We start from the raw sequence: 20,774 nt of genomic DNA, 5'->3' as shown, positions 1-20,774 counted from the left end.
TAGGCAGACCCAGCCTCTGTATGTGGATTTCGTTGTGAGAACCCCGCCTCGGGTTCTCTTTAATTCCCCTCCCTCCCCCTGTTTGCCTATCACAGCGAACGGCTGTGATAGGCGTGTTGTGGTCGTTATGTAGTTAAAGGACCACTATAGTGAAATAATATCGTAAAATTTAAGATGCATGTAAACACATACAAATAAGAAGTATGTTTCTTCCACAGTAAAATGAGCCATAAATTACTTTTCTCCTATGCTGCTGTCATAGAGATGTGACAGAACCGGCAGGTTTTGGACTAGCCCATCTCCTAATGGGGGATTGTCAAGGTTTTCTTTCTTTTCAAAAGCACTTAGTGAATGGCAGTTGCACTGTCCAACTGCAAAATAAGTGTGCAGTGAACAGGGAAGCTAGCTAGCACATTTGTATAAATCCTTTTCAGAGAGTGTCTTTATTAGGAATAAAGGCCATGCTGAGAATCCCCCATGAGGAGATAGACTAGTATAAAACCTGTCTGTTCTGTCAGATTTATACTACTGATTGTAAGTGACAGCAACATGGGAGAAAAATCATTTATGGCTCATTTTACTCTGGAAGAAATGTAATTCTTATTTGTATGTGTTGACATGTATTTTACATTTAAACATTTTTCGCGATAGTGGTCCTTAAAAGGGAACCCGAGGTGAAAGACATATGGAGGTTAACATATTTATTTCCTTTTAAACAATGCATATTGCCTGGCTGTCCTGCTGATCCTCTGCCTTTAATACTTTTAGCCATAGACCAGGGATGTCAAACCGGTCCTTCAAGGGCCGAGGTCCTCACACATTTTTGACACAGCTCAAATTAATTGATGGGCCTGAATCAGGAAAGGTGACGTCCATCAGGTAGAACACATTCCTGTCTTTCTCAGTCCATCCTAAATACTGCCATGGATCTGGCCCTCCAGGCCTGGAGTTCGACACTTGAGCCATAGACTCTAAACAAGCATGCAGCAAATCAGGTGCTCTGACTAAAATCTAACAAGGTTAGCTGCATGCTTGTTTCAGGTGTGTGGTTCAGACACTATTGCAGCCACAGAGATCAGCAAGACAGCCAGGCAACCGGTATTGCTTAAAAGGAAATAAAAATGGAAGCTTCGCTTTAGAATCAGAATCAATTTATTTTCGCCAAGCAAGTTTGCACCTACAAGGAATTTGTCTTGGCAGTTGCTTAACAGACACAAACAAAAACAATACAAGGACAGACAGTGTGTATATTACAAGTCAAGGACATTATGCAAGCATGGCAGTAAGCAATGTGAGAATTTTTCAGTTCTGTGCTGATTACATTCAAGTCCTAGCAGCTCTAACGTGGTTCAGCATTAAGCATGGCTACCGCTTGAGGAAAAAAGCTGTTCCTGTGTCTGGAGGTTTTGGTAGCGATTGACCGGAATCTTACTCCTGAAGGCATGCGCTGGAAGATGGAGTGAGCTGGGTGAGAGGGGTCAGAGGCAATTTTGGTTGCTCTCTTTCTGCACCTGCTGGCCTAAAGATCCTGCAGGGAAGGTAAGCTACAGCCAATTATCCTTTCCGCTGATCGGATGATGCACTGCAGCCTCCCCTTTTCTAATGCTGAGCAGGAGCTGAACTATACAGTCATAGATGATGTTATGGTGGATTCGATAATTGCATTGTAGAACTGCACCATTAGATTTTGAGGTAGGCCAAACTTTCTCAGCTGCCGTAGATGGTACATCCTCTGTTGCGCTTTCTTGACAATAGTGACTATTGTTGTGTCGTCTGCAAACTTCAGAACCTTAACCACTTCCGGATTCCGGGTGGTTTGGCTGATCTGTGCTGCGGGGGCTCTTCAGCCCGCAGCACAGATCAGAAATCAGGCAGGGCGATCAGACCTCCCCCCTTTTTTCCCCACTAGGAGGATGTCCTGCTGGGGGGGTCTGATCGCCGCGCTGCTGTGCCTAGCGGGGGAGGGGCTCCTCAAAGCCCCCCCTCCACAGCACTAGTCCTCCCTCTGCCTCCTTCCCTCCCTCTCCCGTCCCCTGTGTGCGGCGCAGGACGGAAAGTCGTCCTGCGCCGGATAGGATAGGCTTTAGCCTATCAGATGCCGGCGATCCCCGGCCAATCAGAGGCCGGGGATCGCCGATCTCCTCTACGGCGCTGCTGCTGCGCAGCGCCGTATATATGTAAACACCGGGGAAGATCTTCCCCGCGTGTTTACATTTACCCTGCGAGCCGCGATCGGAGGCTCGCAGGGTGTTCACGGAGACACCCTCCATGGAAACCACTTCAGGATTCAGGGGCGTAGTTAAGCGTACGCAGAATCCTGAAGTGGTTAACAGACGGATCTGTGGAGAGGCTCCCTTTAAGGTGCTCATTAACAGTAAAATGTTTGTCCAATCTGATAAAAGCGATAAAAAGGAAATGGCTGTAAATCATCAATCGCCCCATGAAAGGGATTAAAAACTATAACCAAGCCAATCATTTCAGAGAGAATAGATCTGCAGAATGAATTGACAATCAAGTCAATAATACGATCATTTGTTGTTGATCTGCAACATGAACACCCTCTAATTTCAACCAATCTGAATGGAAAGTCGATTGTATACTAAAATTGTACCATTAATGGGCACCTTAACTCAACAACATCTGCGCCTAAAAAAAAGGGTATAACAGCCATGATACACTCAAGGTGGCCACACGCCATGCACTAAAATTATAAAATTCTATGGTGTTGTTTAAAGGGAAATAAATATGGCAGCCTCTATAACCCAGTCACTTCAGGTGTGCTTTAAAGGGGAACTGAAGTAAGAGGTGTACGGAGGCTGCCATAATTATTTCCTTTTAATCAATACCCGTTGCCTGGCAGCCCTGCTGGTCTATTTCTCTGCAGTAGTATCTGAATAACACCAGAAACAAGCATGCAGCTAGTCTTGTCAAATCTGACATTAATGTCTGAAACACCTGATCTGCTGCATGCTTGTTCAGGGGCTATGGCTAATAGTATTAGAGGCAGAGGATCAGCAGGGCTGCCAGGCAACTGGTATTGCTTAAAAGGAAATAAACATGGCAGCCTCCATATACCAATCACTTCAGTTCCCCTTTAACCTGCTGGGCGGTCTGGACGAGCTCAGCTCGTCCAGTACCGCTGGAGCCTGCCGCTCAGGCCCTGCTGGGCCGATTTGGCTCAAATAAAAAGCAGCACACGCAGCCGGCACTTTGCCAGCTGCGTGTGCTGCCTGATCGCCGCCGCTCTGCGGCGATCCGCCGCGAGCAGCGGCGAAAGAGGGTCCCCCCAGCCGCCTGAGCCCAGCGTAGCCGGAACAAAAAGTTCCGGCCAGCGCTAAGGGCTGGATCGGAGGCGACTGACGTCAGGACGTCGGCTGACGTCGATGACGTCACTCCGCTCGTCGCTATGGCGGCGATGTAAGCAAAACAAGGAAGGCTGCTCATTGCGGCCTTCCTTGTTTATTCTGGGCGCCGGAGGCGATCGGAAGAACGCCTCCAGTGCGCCCTCTAGTGGGCTTTCATGCAGCCAACTTTCAGTTGGCTGCATGAAATAGTTTTTTTTTTATTAAAAAAAAAACCCTCCCGCAGCCTCCCTGGCGATCTTAATAGAACGCCAGGCAGGTTAATGCTGACGAGATAGACTATAGGATAGGGCCCTATGTGTGTTTTTCTCAAGTGCAGAAATGCATCAGCACTGACAGGCCATGTTAGTTATTTGGCTTCTGCACATTGTGTGTGGCCCACTGCAATGTATTGTATGCTGCTATAAATGCGTGAGGATCTATGCATAGAAATGTTTGTATTTTTACATAGAGAAAAGGGTTAAGCACCAATGGAAACGTAGCGATGTGCTGGAACCACCCCTGGAGCACACAGAGAAATCTTCAGTAAATTTGCACAGGGTTCCGCACCATCTTCATAAAACATAGACTTTATTTAAATATTCATTAAAAATAGGTGAAAAACATGAAGGAGTATTGTGCCAGGCCTCCATAAATTGCAATGCACGGCGTTTCGGACTGACTGTTCTTTCTCAAGCTGTCAGACCAATGCACGCTACACTGCAAACAAATCCCTCCTATCCTGCGCCGATTTCAAATGTATGCTAGGAGAGGACCAGATGGGGAACTACGCTCATGGGAAAACAGTCGTCAATCCCACCCATGTTCACTAGGGGGAATCAATACACCTCTCATAGAAACATATATTCACATACACCCCCTATATATATATATATATGTTTCTATGATTGATTCCCCCTAGTGACCATGTGTGGGATTGATGACTATTTATTTCCCATGAGCGTAGTTCCCCATCAGGTCCTCTCAGAGGCCTAGTGCACACCAGAGCGTTTCCGCTGCGGTTTGCGATCTGCCTGCGGGTGCGGATCCGCTAGGGTAATGTATTTCAATGGGCTGGTGCACACCAGAGCGGCAGGCGTTTTGCAGAAACGCATACTCCCGGGCTGCTGCAGATTTTGGATTGCGGATGCGTTTCTGCCTCAATGTTAAGTATAGGAAAAACGCAAACCGCCTGTCAAACCGCTTGGTATAGCGTTTTTGGAAGCGGATGCAGATGCGTTTTTTGTCAGAAGCTGCTCTTGCAGGTCAAAGTGTACTTCCTTGAAGCTCTTGTACTTCCTGTTGTTCTGCTTTGCATGAGGGATTGCAGAGAAGGTGTGTGCAAGATGTCTGGCACGTGGTTTACCACAGAAAATTTAATAATTAAGATACAGAATTGTCCAGAGCTGTATGACAAGACATTGCCTGGACACAAAGATCATCAAAGGCTGAATGACATCTGGAGAAACATTGCCCATGAGTTTCTGGGTGAAAAATGGGATAAATTGTCACCAAAGAGTCAAGATGCAAAAAGTGAGTGTATTTGTTATACATGTGATGTTAACTGTTTTAAGTTGAGTCTTTCTGCACTGTGCTTACAATATGTGAAGACCCCTCCCCTGAAAGGTTAATTAGCTACCCATAAGTGTCATTACCACATGTCTCTCTTGCAGTCTCTGTACAGCCATCTCTCAATCGGAACAGCACGTACATGTGTGTGTATGTATGCACATGTATTCTGCATTGGGTTGTTATAGTACAGTAAAGAGCATGATCATAGATTAACACATACAAACAGGTTGAACTAATTTTTAATAGTAAACTAAAGATCATAATGTAATCAAATTAAATGTCAACCTGTAATATTTACATACATATCGGTTATGGCACAAAGTAATCAGCGAGTTTATCTCGCATTTGAATAGCAGAAATAGGCCCACGTAAGGTAGAAGGGACAACATTTTGAAGAGCACTGGGTGGAATCTCCTCCTCCTCCTCTGTGTTCATGCCATCTAATGTTCTGACATAATTGTGTAAAACACATGTGGCCTTCACAACTGCTATTGCATACTGTGGTTGCATTTTTAGGGCAGTATGATAAATCCGCCATTTGTTGGAAAGTATGCCAAAAGCACATTCCACCACTTGCCTGGCTTTGGTAAGGCGCTGATTAAACAACATTTTTTTCTGAGACATATCTCTTTGGGCATAAGGCCGCATAACATGTTCGGATAGAGCAAATGCCTCATCAGCCACAAACACACACGGGTAAGGTGGATGTTGTGTGTCAGGCCAGGGTCGTGGTGCTGGTAAAGTCATTTGGCCAGTTAGGAGTTTCAAGCCAAATCTGCTGTGTTGGAAAACTGCAGAATCATGTGAACTGCCGTAAGCACCCACATCCACATATAGAAACTTCAAATTCGGATCCACCACAGCCATGAGCACAAGAGAGAAATATTTTTTATAGTTGTAATACAAACTGCCAGTGGCTGCAGGCATAACAATACGGACATGTTTCCCATCCACTGCTCCTAGGCAGTTAGGGAATTGATGCTTTTCCCAGAAATGCTGAATATTAGCCTCCCACATAGGTATATCAGGAGGTGGCATAAATTCTGGCTGCAGTGTTTTCCAGATCAGTTTGCAGGTGTCCAAAACGAGGTACCGGATTGTAGATCTTCCCATCAGGAACTGATAATGTAGTGCTGCATATGAATGCCCTGTTGCCAGAAATCTGAAAAGTAATAGAGAAATTTGTATTTGTTTTTTTTTCAAAGTTGGTCTCCTGCGCAAAAGATGGAAGTCTGTGCGAGACAGTTATAAAAAGGAGCTGGAGAAACAATATCAAGAATCTAAAAGTGGTTCTGGCAGTTCCCAAAGAACAAGATATAAATTCTGTGGGATTCTGGAATTTTTGAGAAAACATCATGAGTCGGCTGAGTAAGTATGGCGCAAATGTTAACCTATTACATTTCTGTGAAAAGTATCCGCTACAGCTGTTATTTACATACAAGTCACACAATGCATTGCAGGAGTGTGATAGACTTAATGTGATTCACTGCAGGTCAATGTAAAGTAGGCCTTTGCTTAATATGATTTTTGAGTAAGCAATTTGTAATGCGATTATCTGTCAGAAATCTGGTAGGATTTTGTGGACAAATACCAGTTGCCTTACACTCATGTGGATCTATTTGCCTGCAGTAGTGTCTGAATCACACACCACGAACAAGCATGAAGATCATACATTAATACTTCACTTCAAACATCTGATCTGCATGATGACTCAGGGGCTGTGCCTTAAAGGGGAACTGAAGAGAGAGGTATATGGAGGCTGTCATGTTTATTTCCTTTTAGACAATACCAGTTGCCTGGCAGCCCTGCTGATCCTGCCTCTAATACTATTAGCCATAGCCCCTGAACAAGCATGCAGCAGATCAGGTGTTTCAGTGGTTCAGACTTATAAGTCTGATCTGACAAGACTAGCTGCATGCTTGTTTCTGGTTTTAATCAGATACTACTGCAGAGAAATGGACCAGCAGGGCTGCCAGGCAACTGGTAATGATTAAAAGGAAATAAACATGACAGCCTCCATATACCTCTCTCTTCAGTTCCCCTTTAAAGTAATACACACCACATTTCTGCAGGAGAGACAGGCAACTATGATTGTTTTCCAGTTACACATGTGCATCAATGACATTTTCTATTTCACATCACTGGCCACTATAACAGTACTTAATTTTTCTCTTTTACTTTACATTAGAACTGAAGATAGCCTGCCACCTGATCATGATCCTGAGGAGGCGGAAATAGATGCTGGCCACAACACAAGTAGTGACGTCGAAGTGGAAGATTTGACTCCACAGGATGGTGACACAGCTACACTGGATGAGAGTGACTCTACAACAGCTGATCAAACACAATCCAGTACACTAACTACTAGGCCACGCACAACTCACAGATCTAGTAGAGGTGTGAGGGCATCAAACCAAGGCAGGAGATTAGGAAGAGGTATGAGCAGGGCTGAATATGATCACAAGCTCATTACTTCCATTGAAAAGGCTGTGGATCATATGGAGAAGCGAGAGGAGGAAATCAAACAATTAAAAGAGCCATGCACACAGTATCTGCTAAGTTTAGTGCCATTGTTACAGAAAGTGCCACCTGATAAGCAATGGGCAGCCAGACATGCCATATCAGAGACCCTGGGCAAATTTTTGATCACTCAGAGCCAGCCAGAAGAAAATATCTCCAACTATGTCCCTCAACAACACATGCCTCATGCCACTCATCAGTATCACTCATACCCACAACCATCTTACCAGAGTCACCGTGTGTATGACCCACCTAGTTACCCACCTATGCATATGGCAAACCTGCCATATGGGCAGCAGCCTCATTATCCAATGACAGGACCTATGCGTTTTGAGCAAGCTAATAGGTATCAAAGATCAGACACTCCAGTGTACACTGATTTAGCCGCTCAGACCCAGCCACAAACTACTTCTGAATCAGCTCAACAAGCTTTCATTCATGACACTGGTAGCATGTCTGATTATCTTGCACAACATGACTAGGAAGTGTGCCTTATAGGTAGTGTAAATCGTTATGTTTTATGTTAAAATTTGAAAGTTATTTTCACATACCTCAAAGTTATGAGGAGACGTTCCGTTGGTGTTATTGCACGGCGATAGTTTGTATCTTGTCGTTGAAGGGCATCCTTCAATTTGGTCAATAGACAATCAAAACTGTCAAAAAGACAGATGCATATGTTATTTGCTGATGATGTTTGTGATATCAAAAAATTCTTTGGTGCACATATACATTATGTTTGTGCAAAACAAGTATCATCACAACATGGCCTAAAGAATTATTTGTGCAAACACTACCAACAAGAAATAAAAAAAAAAAATCGCTGGCCACAAGTGTCTTTACTGAGTTTCAGCTGTTCATAGGTGCATGACATTGGTATAGGTAGAAATGTGTGTTACGTGGGGTTAGTACCTTAGGTTATTGATCAAAAATGAACGATGCTTATATACTATAGTAGTTACTGGGTACTCAAAATAAGCTATAGGTGTTAGGCAGTGTATGCATAACACACCAGGAACAAGCGTAATGGTAATATTAGTCTTTTAATGCATACACCTGATTGCTGAGTGTGTTGGTTTGTACATTGGAGTCCAACAGAGTGTGAAATAAGGCTCAGCAATGGCTAAAACATTAATTATTTAAATAACAAGAAAGACAAATGGTACAGAACAAACAAAACACATCTTACCTGCCCACAGACATTCTGGTGTAGCCAAAGAACTTGTCTGGATGCTGCCTCAAGTCACGATACAGTGTCCAAAATTGACCCTTCCTGCGCCGCTGTTGCAGTATGGGATGCACCCAGTATCTCCGTGTCCTTGGCCTGCGTCTCATATATGCTGCTACACATATTAGTAATAGCAAATCAGGATACATTTTCTCTAACAACAAAATCCCCTCACTCTCAAGCACTATGTCACCTCAACTAACCCACAATGCTGTGAAGGACCACTCCCTTTTTATATTGGTGATTGCCCTTTAATTCCTTCATTTGATCCACATGTCATCAATATATCTACTTTTAACCCTTTGGTTCAACTTTTTCTACCTCTTTCCTTAAAAAACGCAAAACGCTACAAAAACGCATGCAAAACGCTACCGCAAAACGCAAAACGCTAGCAAAACGCAGCTAAATAATAAGACAAAGCGTTCCAAAATCCGCTAGCGTTTTGCGGATCTGCTAGCGGTTTTTGGTGTGCACCAGGCCCTAGAGTATAAAAGGAGGGATTTTTTTGCATTTTAGCATGCATTGGTCTGACAGCTTGAGAAAGGACAGTCAGTCCGAAATGCCGTGCTTTGCAATTTATGAAAGCCTGGCACAATACTTGTTCATGTTTTTCACCTGCTTTTAATGATTTAAAGAGACACTGAAGCGAAAAAAAAGTTATGATATTATGATTTGTATGTGTAGTACAGCTAAGAAATAAAACATTACGATCAGATACATCAGTCTACCTCCAGTTGTTATCTCTATGCAAAAAAAGCCATTAAGCTCTACGACTTTCAAAGTCGTGGAGAGGGCTGTTTTCTGACTTTTATTATCTCAACTGTTAGTGAACAATTTTCTTTTTCTCTGCCAGAGAACTCATAAGGTCACAGACTGCTCTGAAAGAATCATTTTGAATGCTGAGTGTTGTGTAATCTGCACATATTATAGAATGATGCAATGTTAGAAAAAACACTATATACCTGAAAATAAAAGTATGAGAATATTTTTGTTGCTGCTAATCTTCTAGTAATTATTCATAGTACACAACCAATTCATTATAGCATATATTTTTTTTGCTTCAGTGTCTCTTTAAATAAAGTCTATGTTTTATGAAGATGGTGTGGAACCCTGTATTTTTATATAGGCAGGTAATGTATACGACATGTAATATATAGTAGACTGGGCACTGGGGGGGTACCTTGAATATTAAAGGGGACAGTGTCGGGCCGGCGAGGCGGCGTCACAAGGCCGATTTCGGATTGATTTCAGCATGTAATTGATCGGGAATTGGCCTGTGGTGTATGGGCAGGCAACAAATCTCGCTCTAATTAGATTTGATCAGAGAGAGATCTGTCTCTTGGTCGATCTGCCCATACATCGTTTGATGTATGGCTACCTTAAGTCCTTCAATTAGTACTAGTGTGGAAGTTCACAAAATTTGCTGCTTTGTGCAGCTAACTTTGTGAGCAAGTTTTGCATGTTACTTTGCTGATTCCACTTCTGGGCTTGTGCTCCACCGACTACTCGTGTCTTCAGCTGTTCCCACTGTACAGTTTAGTAACCCAGTATGCATATATCCAAATGTCTTCACCATGCCTCCTCCATAGCCCATGAATGCTCTCCAAATTACCTGAACTCTAGTAGCAGGGGATCAAATACTTATTTCCCTGGGTAAATGGGGTCAACTGTGCAACAGAGATCAATGCAGATGACACACGTTTGTGTAAATCGACAACCACCTCAGTAGCACAGTGACATTATAGTGTGCCTATACGTCTATCGACTTGGAGGCCGATTGAAGTCACACACATGCCAACGTTACTCCGACAAATACATGAGGCATGTGTATGGACCAAGGACAGAGCCCGGAGTCCGGCCCACACAGGTAATGTATAGTGCACTAGGGGGGTGGGCATATTGGACATTAGGGGGGACAGCATCGAGCTGTTGAGGCGGCGGATGTGGCATCACAAGGCCGATTCCGGATCAATTTCATCATGAAACTGATCTGGAATTGACCTGCAGTATATGGGCAGTTGACAGATTTCTCTAATCAGCTTTGATTAGAGAGAGAGAGATTTGTCTCTTGGTTTAATCTGCCCATCATTGCTAGATGTACATAGCTCCCAACTGTCCCTCTTTTGGAGGGACAGTCCCTCTTTGGGAGCCCAAGTCGCTCTGTCCCTCTTTCCTCCTCATTTGTCCCTCTTTCAGGACTTTGTCCCTCTGTAACGATCGGTGTAACACAGAGAGGATCTGATTACCGGTGATCTGCAGTATCACCGAGAATGCAGATATATACCAGAATATTGATGATCTGCAGTATCACCGATAATCAGATATATCTCTAACCTCTGGACACCTGAGTGATAAGAGTGTTTTGGTGTAACAGTAATACTTTGAGGATCGCACCTGGAAGACAGGTGCAAGAGCAGATAGGAATACTGCTCGGCAGCTGGTTCCTTCTGTAGTCTGGACTCTCAAAGGGGAGGAGTCAGACAGAGAGAGTAGGAAGGACAGAACGTGAGTGACACCAATGGAGAGGTGTCACTGTCAGATCTGCGAGCTATCCCCTAACAGGTGAGATAGTTCTCGAGGTCGGACAAGCCAGGTCGTTAACACACGGACAGATAAAGTACAGAGACAGGAGGCAGATGCAGAATCCAAAGACTAGCCGAGGTTTGGCAACAGAGTATCAGAATGACAAAGGTACAAATTCAGAGATCAGAAGAATGGTCAGGAAAGCAGACAAATAATCAACAATGCCTAAGCTAAGGTGTGAGTTCCTTGGTCGTCAACACCTTGAAAACTGATCTAGAATATAATACAGATAATAGCAGACTTCCTAGACTAAGGTGTGAGATCCTTGGCCATCAACACCCTGGAAACTGGTCCAACAAACACAGATACTGACAAGGTCTGAGTGCTACCATGTAGTGATCGCAACGCCAGACACCAGAGGAATGGCCAGCACCCAGTATATATACACCAGCGCTTCCCAGCGCCTCCCCTAAGTGCTGGACCAATGAGAACAGATGGATTTGTCAGCTGACCGGCCTGGTCAGCTGACTCTCCTCTGAGTGTCATATAAGCTCTGCCTTTCAGCGCGCGCGCGCGTCCTTCTGAACCTGTGTGGACTATCAGTCCCAGCCACACTAGACATGCTTTGCAATGTGTCAGCCTGTTCGAGCGCGGGGCCAGCCGCACCGCCAACTGAGCATGCGGCGGTTTCCCCGCGCTCAGCCACTGTGTCAGTAGTAGGCCTATGCGTACCGACTGCCGGCTCGGACGCGGACTCCGCCGCCCTGACCGCTGGGCATGCGGCGGTTTCTCCGCGTTCCGCCCCGCTAGTGGATGCGTGCCTAAACACTCCAGATGCCATGCTAGACGCGGAATCAGCCGCCTCACTCTGAGTACTTGCGGCGGCTCTTCCAAGTTTTCTCACACCCTCGTTCTATGTAAATATATATATATGTTTCTCTACTGAAAAATGTATTTAATTTGCTCTAAACTTTATTCCCATCTTTTAAATTGATATATTTATTATTTTCAAATGGTAATATGAAGGAAAATGAACCAGGATCAGGGCCGGCGCTACCATAGAGGCAAAGGGGGCAATTGCCCCAGGACCCCAGAGCCTGTAGGACCCCCAAGGTGTCTCCCCCAACTTAACTGTTGTTCCCCAGGGACCCTGCAGAGTTGTCAGCAGAACCATAGTGTGTCAGCCCATGGCTCAGGAGTCCTGGGAGAAATTTGACTGCACAAAAAGGTCCCAACTAACGCTTTTTGGTTTTGGGGGGGGGGGTGTCTACTGGGGGGCCCCCTGGTTAATTTTGCCCTGGGGTCCCACTGTTACTAGAACCGGCCCTGACCAGGATAGAAAGGACCAGAGTGGTTTGAATTACAAAACAACATATTTTTCCTATGAAAAGTATATGGTGTATGTATGCAACTAGGAGTGTGCCGGGGGCGTGATCAGGGGTGTGGCTTAAGTGTCCCTCTTTCTCATCTCAAAAAGTTGGGAGGTATGGATGTATAGCTACCGTGTGCCCAAATTGATTTAGAACATGATGTACGACTGTATAATTTTTCCAAGCTTTAAAAAAAGAATTCTGTCCTCAGGGCTTCAGTCCTTGACCACTATCTCTGTTGTTTCTGGCAATCTTTGCTGAGCACACTGATATAGGGAGGTCAGGAGGTGAAATCCAGGGCAAGTTTGTTACTGTGTGTCCCCTCATGGCTCTGCCTGGCTCTGGATATCTGATCTCAGCTGTGTAAATCATTACATGGCCTTCTATGTCAGGTGTCAGAGCAGTGCTGAAGAGGGAGCTGTAATTATGACCTGGACTGAGAGATGGATGGTCAGCTGGTGAAATTTACCTTCCATCATCTCACATAAACAATGAATAGCGGCAATGAAATGCAATTACAAAAAAACAGACTTCACACTAACTTTGGACACTTGGCTAGCAGTACAGAATACCCAGAGAACTGATGGTGACCCAGAACAAGGAGAGTATAAGGGGCTGAAAGATACCAAAAAGCCCTCATACTAAACTGCAACGCTAAATTGCCTTCTTAAAACAGAAGATATTTTTGATAATTCGGCTTTAAAGGACAACTGAACTAGAAGAATATGGTGGCTGTCATATGTATTCCCTTTTAAACAACAACAGTTGCCTAGCAGCCCTGCTGATCTATTCGGCTGCAGTAGTGTCTGAATCATACCAGAAACAAGCATGCAGCTAATCTTGTCAGATCTGACAATAATGTCAGAAACACCTGACCTGCTGCATGCTTGTTCAGGGTCTATGACAGGTGCGTCAAACTCAAATACAAAGTGGGCCAACTTCAATGTCTAGTGGCCACCTCCCTCCCTTATAAATTTCCCTGGTGTCTAAGAAATCCCCCCCCCCCTTATACAGTCCCCTGCTGTCTAGTGTCCCCCCTCCCTCCCATTTACAGTTCCCTGGTATCTAGTGGGTCCTCCCTCCGCCATACAGATACCTGGTGTCTAGTGGCCTCCTCCATTCCTCTGTGCAGTTCACTAGTGTCTAGTGGTCCTCCTCCCTCACCTATACAGTTCTTTGGGGTCTAATACCTCCTCTTTTCCCTATTCAGTTCCCTGGTGTCTATTGGTCTAACCTCCTTATACAGTTCCCTGTTGTCTAGTGGTCCTCCCTCCCCTATACATTTCCCTGGTGTATGGTCTATGGCTAAAAGTATTAGAGACATATGGCCTCAATTCACTAAGATCATGCTGGAGATAATAAGGCAAGAGAAAACTTACCTCCACACAGTGAGAGAGTTATCTTATCTCGTCATTCCTTAAGTTACCTCCTCTGTAGTTAATTTACCTCCTCTGTAGTTATTTTCACAAGCAGTTAATTAACAGCCTGTCTTTAACTCTGGAGTTATTTTAAGGATTGGAGAGTTAACTTAAAGTGGTCTAACACCCAGCATTTCAACTTTGCTTTAAAAGATTGCTTACAGCTTATAAACTATTATGCCAGATTTTTTTTTTTAGCAGAAATTCACTGAATGCATTAAACATGACATTTTAGTGCTGCATTTAGCTAGAAATCCTCCTCAGTGCTTAGGTTTAGTTACAAATGTATCTATCTACAATGTAACAAACAAACACTGCTCTGAGAGAACAAAGAGGGCTTCCCCGGCAGGCTTTTCAAAGGTCTATTTGTATTCCAAATAAAGATACATTTGTAACTAAAGATAAGCACGGATGCGGATTCCTAGTTGAATCCAACACTAAAATGTCATGTTTAACCCATTCAGTGAATTTCTGCTTAAAAAAAAATCTGGCATAATAGTTTGTAAGCTGTAAGCAATCTTTTAAAGCAAAGTTGTAATGCTGGGTGTTAAACCGCTTTAAAGACAGAAGAGTTAACTTTAGGTTTGCCTGAGCTAAAATGTTTCCTGAATACGACATGCCTCATCACCATGGTAACAACTCTAGAAACGTTATTAAAGACAGGAGATAAGCTTAGTGAATTGAGGCCATAAGATCAGCAGGATAGCCAGGCAACTGGTATTGCTTAAAAGGAAATAAATATGTCAGCCTCCATATACCTCTAGCTAATATTGTCCTTTTATTTCTTCAGGTATTCAGTAACTGCTGTAGTTGATCGTGGTTCAGGAGTTATGAACACATGCTGCATGCATCAGCTGGTTCTGCTTTTATCTCACAATTATCTCCTGAGTTTTCTCCTTGGAGACGATTTTTCATCTTCTGTTTAACCACCCTGGCGTTCTGATTAAATCGCCAGGGTGGCTGCGGGAGGGTTTTTTTTAAATAAAAAAAAAACTATTTCATGCAGCCAACTGAAAGTTGGCTGCATGAAAGCCCACTAGAGGGCGCTCCGGAGGCGATCTTCCGATCGCCTCCGGCGCCCAGAATAAACAAGGAAGGCCGCAATGAGCGGCCTTCCTTGTTTTGCTTATATCGTCGCCATAGCGACGAGCGGAGTGACGTCATCGACGTCAGCCGACGTCCTGACGTCAGCCGCCTCCGATCCAGCCCTTAGCGCTGGCCGGAACTTTTTGTTCCGGCTACGCTGGGCTCAGGCGGCTGGGGGGACCCTCTTTCGCCGCTGCTCGCGGCGGATCGCCGCAGAGCGGCGGCGATCAGGCAGCACACGCGGCTGGCAAAGTGCCGGCTGCGTGTGCTGCTTTTTATTTGATGTAAATCGGCCCAGCAGGGCCTGAGCGGCAGCCTCCGGCGGTGTTGGACGAGCTGAGCTCGTCCAGACCGCTCAGGTGGTTAAAATAATTTTTCAGCACTTTGCAAATGAAAAAGTACCAAAAAATAGGTGAATAAGTACTATAAAAAATTATTTTGATTATTTTCTTGCTTGTAAGTGGTTTAAAATGCATTTTATTGACAAGGTGTGAAAATATCATCTAGGACAGTAGTCCAAAACTAAGGCCCGCGGGACGAATGTGGCCCTCTGAGGCTTTTTTTACCAGCCCCCACCTAGAAAATGTATTACTTATAGATGCGGTCAGCTACATCTTTAAATATTGGTGGTCCACATATAGAATAGCAGTGCTGGCACCACTCATCCACATGGAAGCCAGAAAGCAGTCATTCACTGGTTTCCAATCAAATTCCACATTAGGTGACACTGCTGTCCAATTGGACTACAGGTTGTCACCTGGGTATGCTTCACTGTCTGGCCTGCAAAGACTTCTACATCATTTTATGTATACTCCGGTCCCCCAGCAGTCTGAAGTATGTTGACCCGGCCCTCGACCCAAAACGTTTGGGGACCCCTGATCTAGGAGAAAACTCAGGAGAAAAAGTGAATTGCATACGGGCCTTTATGTGTTAGTGGCACTCCATAATTGTGTATAAATGCTTCTATTTGTATCCTAAGGGCCCTTTTCCACTGCAAATTGCGATCACGATTGCAAACGCACTGCGATGTGATTGCTATTTGCAAGTATAATTTTCTGTGCATGGTGACAATTATTCATGCAATTATTTAATTACTGTGTGATTGTGCTTGTGATTTCCAGAGAAGGGGGGGTAGGGAGGAGTTCCGGTGATTGGTGAGTTGCGACGACTCGGCGGGGGGAGGTGGGTAAATAGTATTTATGACCAGGGAAGCCACCCATCAGGGGGGGGGGACAACTGACACTGCAGTGAGGGGCCCCCCAAAGCGCTGGAAAGGCCGCATGTGCTGGCTGCGGGCCTGTGGCTCACTAACCAGTACACCACGTTCCAGCACTTTAGGGGCAACTATACCTGGCTAGGGCAGGGGGACGAGCTGAGACAGAAGGGGACAAGAGGTAACACAGGGGGATAAAAGAAGCACAGGGAGAACAGAGGCGGACAAAAGAGGCACAAGGAGAGATGAGACAGGAATATGAGGTCACACAGAGAGACTCAAATGAGGCACAAACTGAGGTGAAACAGAGGGGGGCAAAAGAGGCACAGGAAGACAAGAGGGGGACAAAAAAGAAATGTCCCTTTCTCATTTGTTAACTGGGGACTACCTGTATTTTGCTAGTATTTGGCTCCACCCACAACTTGCCATGGTCACTCCCACATTTTGCTGCATCACGCTGTGCATGCCGCTTTCTTCTGTGTAAAAGCCATGCACATTTTTCGCCGTTGCGCACTTCACGCACAGACACGGGGTGGGTTGGCTAGTGGGCGGGAACAGCAACCAGTAGGTGGGCCCAGGGAGGGGGGGGGGCAGGCCTGATGATGTTTGAGGGGCCCCAAAATTTCTGATGGCAGCCCTGTTTATGACCACCAGGGTTTTGAGCGACAGCAGGGTGAGCCATTACTAATACATATGCCCAAACATAGCCAGTGGAAAAGGATTCTTATACGCCCCTTCGAGCTAGCCTGTGAGGAGAAAAATGTAAGAAGTTTTGAAAACTTTTCAAAACTTCTTGCTTTTACTGATGGCTAACAAAGTACAATACCCTACTGCTACTAGGAGGAAAATGTTAGATACTTAGCTAAGTAGTGGGCAGACTCTGGATGGTCCAGAGGCTTCACAGATCCTCCTTGAACCCACCACTGCTGCCTGGAACCCTCTTCATCATGGATCCTCTCCCATTCCTCTGCGCAAGTCCAGTAGCATGAATCTGCTTGTACGGAGAGGAAAAAGCATGCGCAGTATTGACAAGCTTGTACATGGGCAAAGCATGGGTACGTGTGTAATTTTTAGCAAGCTGTTGTCGCATATGTTCAGAGGGACCCAACGCTGGAATGGAGGGCTCAAGGACGATCAGGGAAGCTTCTTGACCATCCAGAGACTTCCTAATACTTAGGTAAGTATCAATCTTTTATTTTTGTATCTACTACAGGATAAAAAAAAACAGCAACAATGATATAGTCAACATTTTTTTTTATTCAGGTTAATGATGGTCATATCTGGGGGCAGCCTCGGACTGACTCACCGAACTGCTGATAATTCCATCGGTGGGCCCCGCCTCCTGGGGGCCCCAGAGCCGGCACAGCGCAGGAAGGGGGGAAATTGGGCACAAAGAGCGGCGGGGAGGGGGGAAGCTTCCCCCCCCCTCCCTCACCTAGGGGCCCCCACTTCCGCGCTCTCCTTCCGCACTCCCCTCCCTCCAAAATGTCAGCCAGCGGCAGCGAGCGGGGAATAGCTTTACCGGCATGCATGATGACATCAGTCATTAGAGGAGATCCATCGCTCTGCGTGCCGCTGGCTGGTCTCCATCTCTCCTGCAATGCACTGACCAATCACGCTCTCACAGGAAGTACCGCGAGAGCGTGATTGGTCAGTGCATTGCAGGAGAGACGGAGACCAGCCAGCGGCACGCAGAGCGTTGATGACTGATGTCTTCATGCCGGTAAGCTATTCCCCGCTCGCTGCCGCTGGCTGAGATTTTGGAGGGAGGGGGAGTGCGGAAGGGGGAGCGCGGAAGGGGGGGGCCCCTAGGTGAGGGAGGGGGGGAAGCTTCCCCCCTCCCCTCCGCTCTGTGTGCCCACTGCCCCCTTCCTGCGCTGTGGGACACCTGTGACCTGCGCCCTGCCTACCTAAATGGGGGGGCTCCAGGTGAGGGAGGGGGGGAAGCTTCCCCGCCGCTTTCAGTGCCCACTGCACCCCCCTACCAAGCTGGGGGGGAACTTAGACCTACCTAACTGAGGACACCTGTGACCTGCTTACCTAAACTGGGGGGGGGGGGGCTCCAGGTGAGGCAGGGGGGAGCTCCAGGTGAGGGAGGAGGGGGAGGTTTCCCCCCCTCCCTGCCGCTCTGTGCCCACTGCACCCCCTTCCAGCATGGGGGCCCCCACTAACAGGGGACCTGACTTTGTGGGGATATCTCCCGCCAATTTGATTGCATTTTGTGGGGATATCTGCCGCCAATCTATTTGCATTTTGTGGGGATATCTGCCGCCAATTTGATTGCATTTTGTGGGGATATCTGCCACCAATCTGTTTGCATTTTGTGGGGATATCTGCCGCCAATTTGATTGCATTTTGTGGGGATATCTGCCGCCACTTTGATTGCATTTTGTGGGGATATCTGCCGCCAATCTATTTGCATTTTGTGGGGATATCTGCCGCCAATTTGATTGCATTTTATGGGGATATCTGCCGCCAATCTATTTGCATTTTGTGGGGATATCTGCTGCCAATTTGATTGCATTTTGTGGGGATATCTGTCGCCAATCTGATTGCATTTTGTCGGAAAATCTGCTGCCATTTGACTACTTGATGAATTATCATGAGGCATGTAACTACTTGATTATTTTATCTAAAATGTATCTGGTCAGACCTAATCTCTGTGAATAAAACCGCTACTTATTTTGTGTGTTTTTTTTTTTTTAAAGTCTGCCCATGACCCATCATGACCACACCATTGTTCCAGTGCGTGGCGACACTCATTAATTTTTGCTGCTGCGCGCGCCGCATGCGGACATATCCCTGTTGGACACTGTCCTCAGAAGTGTTTATAATCTATTCCCTACCATACAATCATGCAAGATTTCTACAGTACATGTGTATGTGAGCCCAAAATGGGATGGGGGGGGGGGGCGGGAGCCCCAGGCTGAAACTTCCTCGGTGGGCCCTTAGTGTCCCAGTCCGACCCTGTCTGGGGGAACGCATGGGGAAGCATGTGGTTTATTTAATCAGCTGATAGATTTGCTAAGCTCTGATTTGCTGTGATCACATCCTGCTTCGATATCTATAGCCTGACCAAACTGATCACATGCTTCTCCCTGAGTTCACCTAGACATGACCATTACTATTCAAGCTATAGTAATGGTTTCATATACGGTATTTAAATATACTATAGGGTCCATTTAACTAAAATTTTTATTCAGGGATGTTTTATGTTACTTATTACTTCTTAATTTCAAAACTAAATATAAAAAAGAACTGATGTAATTTAAAGTGACCCATCATCCCTACATAAGTACCTTATATTGAATGGATACAGTGTCTTAAAAACATAAGCCAGAGAAGACTATGAAATGGAAAAATAACTGCTGAAATTATTTAAAAACGCAAAAGAATTTTGTGCATCATAGATCTATATTTATAGCATTTTTTTAGACAAAGGTAGAATTTCACATTTTATGTTTATTGGTAGTTATAAATTGGATGTTCAATCAGCTTCAACCACTTGTGAGCTATGACTGATGAGTAATACCCAAGTTGACTAAAAAGCTTGCAATCCAAACATGTTTGGTTAGCAGTTAAAAAGTATCTCTTAACCACTTCCCCCTTTCCAGTTTGTTTTCCCATAAACGTCAGGAGCCGCGGAGGGTAAATAATCAGGTATAGTTTATGCTAAGAATCTGTGACTTCAAAGTCCCCTGGGCTTGGCGTGCTACCTGTGACTGGGCTTCAGGAAAATTCATCATTGATAGGATCTGCCTGTGACTGTGGCTGCTTTCATCTGAGCGCTCAAGGGCCAGGCTACCTCTTTCCCAGCAGTTTCTTGTATCCCGCAGCGGAATGAGTGTCACCTCTGGAAGAGTGATCATTGGGACCCGAGTCAGGAAGACACAAACTTTACGAAAAAGCCAAAACATACGTAAACATCATTCCTGACTTCCTGCAAGAATTCCCAGGCCTCCTAACTGGGCAGAACAGCTCCAGGGGCTCTGGGACAGGAGGTGACCCAAAACGTTTGCACAGACAAATAGGAAGCCATCTGTTCCGCTATTGATCATGATGTGGCACTACAAATAATCCATCAATGATTTTGCCCCCCTGAAGAGATCGGGTAAGCCCCTGTGGCCCATATGCAAATAACTTTTTTCCTCCTGCATTATTTCCTAGGATAACATTTTCATCTAAAATAATGTTTCAGCATTTAACAATTGAAAAAAAACCAAAAGTTGTAGAAAAAGTACTATCAAAATTATTTTGAGTATTTTATTGCTTGCTGGTGATTTAAAACTATGACAAGGGCCCATATGCAATTCAGTTTTTCTCCTGAGTTTTCTCGTAGGTAATATTTTCTTACCTTGTAGTAAAATGCCCTTTACCACCAGCAAGCAAGAAAATACTCAAAATAATTTTGATAGTACTTTTTCGCCAACTTTTGGGTACTTTTTGTAATTGTAAAATGCTTAAAATATACTTTGAAGACAATAGGAGATAACTTTGGAGAAAAAG

General features: G+C 45.1%; 1 protein-coding gene across 1 annotated transcript; it reads left to right on the top strand.

Annotated features, from left to right (window-relative positions):
- Nucleotides 1-4,452: 4,452 nt before the first annotated feature.
- LOC137545249 (uncharacterized) lies at nt 4,453-7,915 on the top strand. Its single transcript, XM_068266368.1, has 3 exons — nt 4,453-4,874; nt 6,119-6,281; nt 7,102-7,915. The coding sequence occupies exons 1-3, from the start codon at nt 4,505-4,507 to the stop codon at nt 7,913-7,915; spliced, it is 1,347 nt and encodes a 448-aa protein (XP_068122469.1). The 5' UTR covers nt 4,453-4,504.
- The last annotated feature ends 12,859 nt before the right edge of the window (nt 7,916-20,774 follow it).

The sequence above is a fragment of the Hyperolius riggenbachi genome, chromosome 2 (genome assembly GCF_040937935.1).
Source record: "Hyperolius riggenbachi isolate aHypRig1 chromosome 2, aHypRig1.pri, whole genome shotgun sequence".
In the NCBI taxonomy this organism is placed as follows: domain Eukaryota; kingdom Metazoa; phylum Chordata; class Amphibia; order Anura; family Hyperoliidae; genus Hyperolius; species Hyperolius riggenbachi.
The sequence above is the reverse complement of the archived record's forward strand: the minus strand, read 5'-3'. Positions and strand labels throughout refer to the sequence as shown.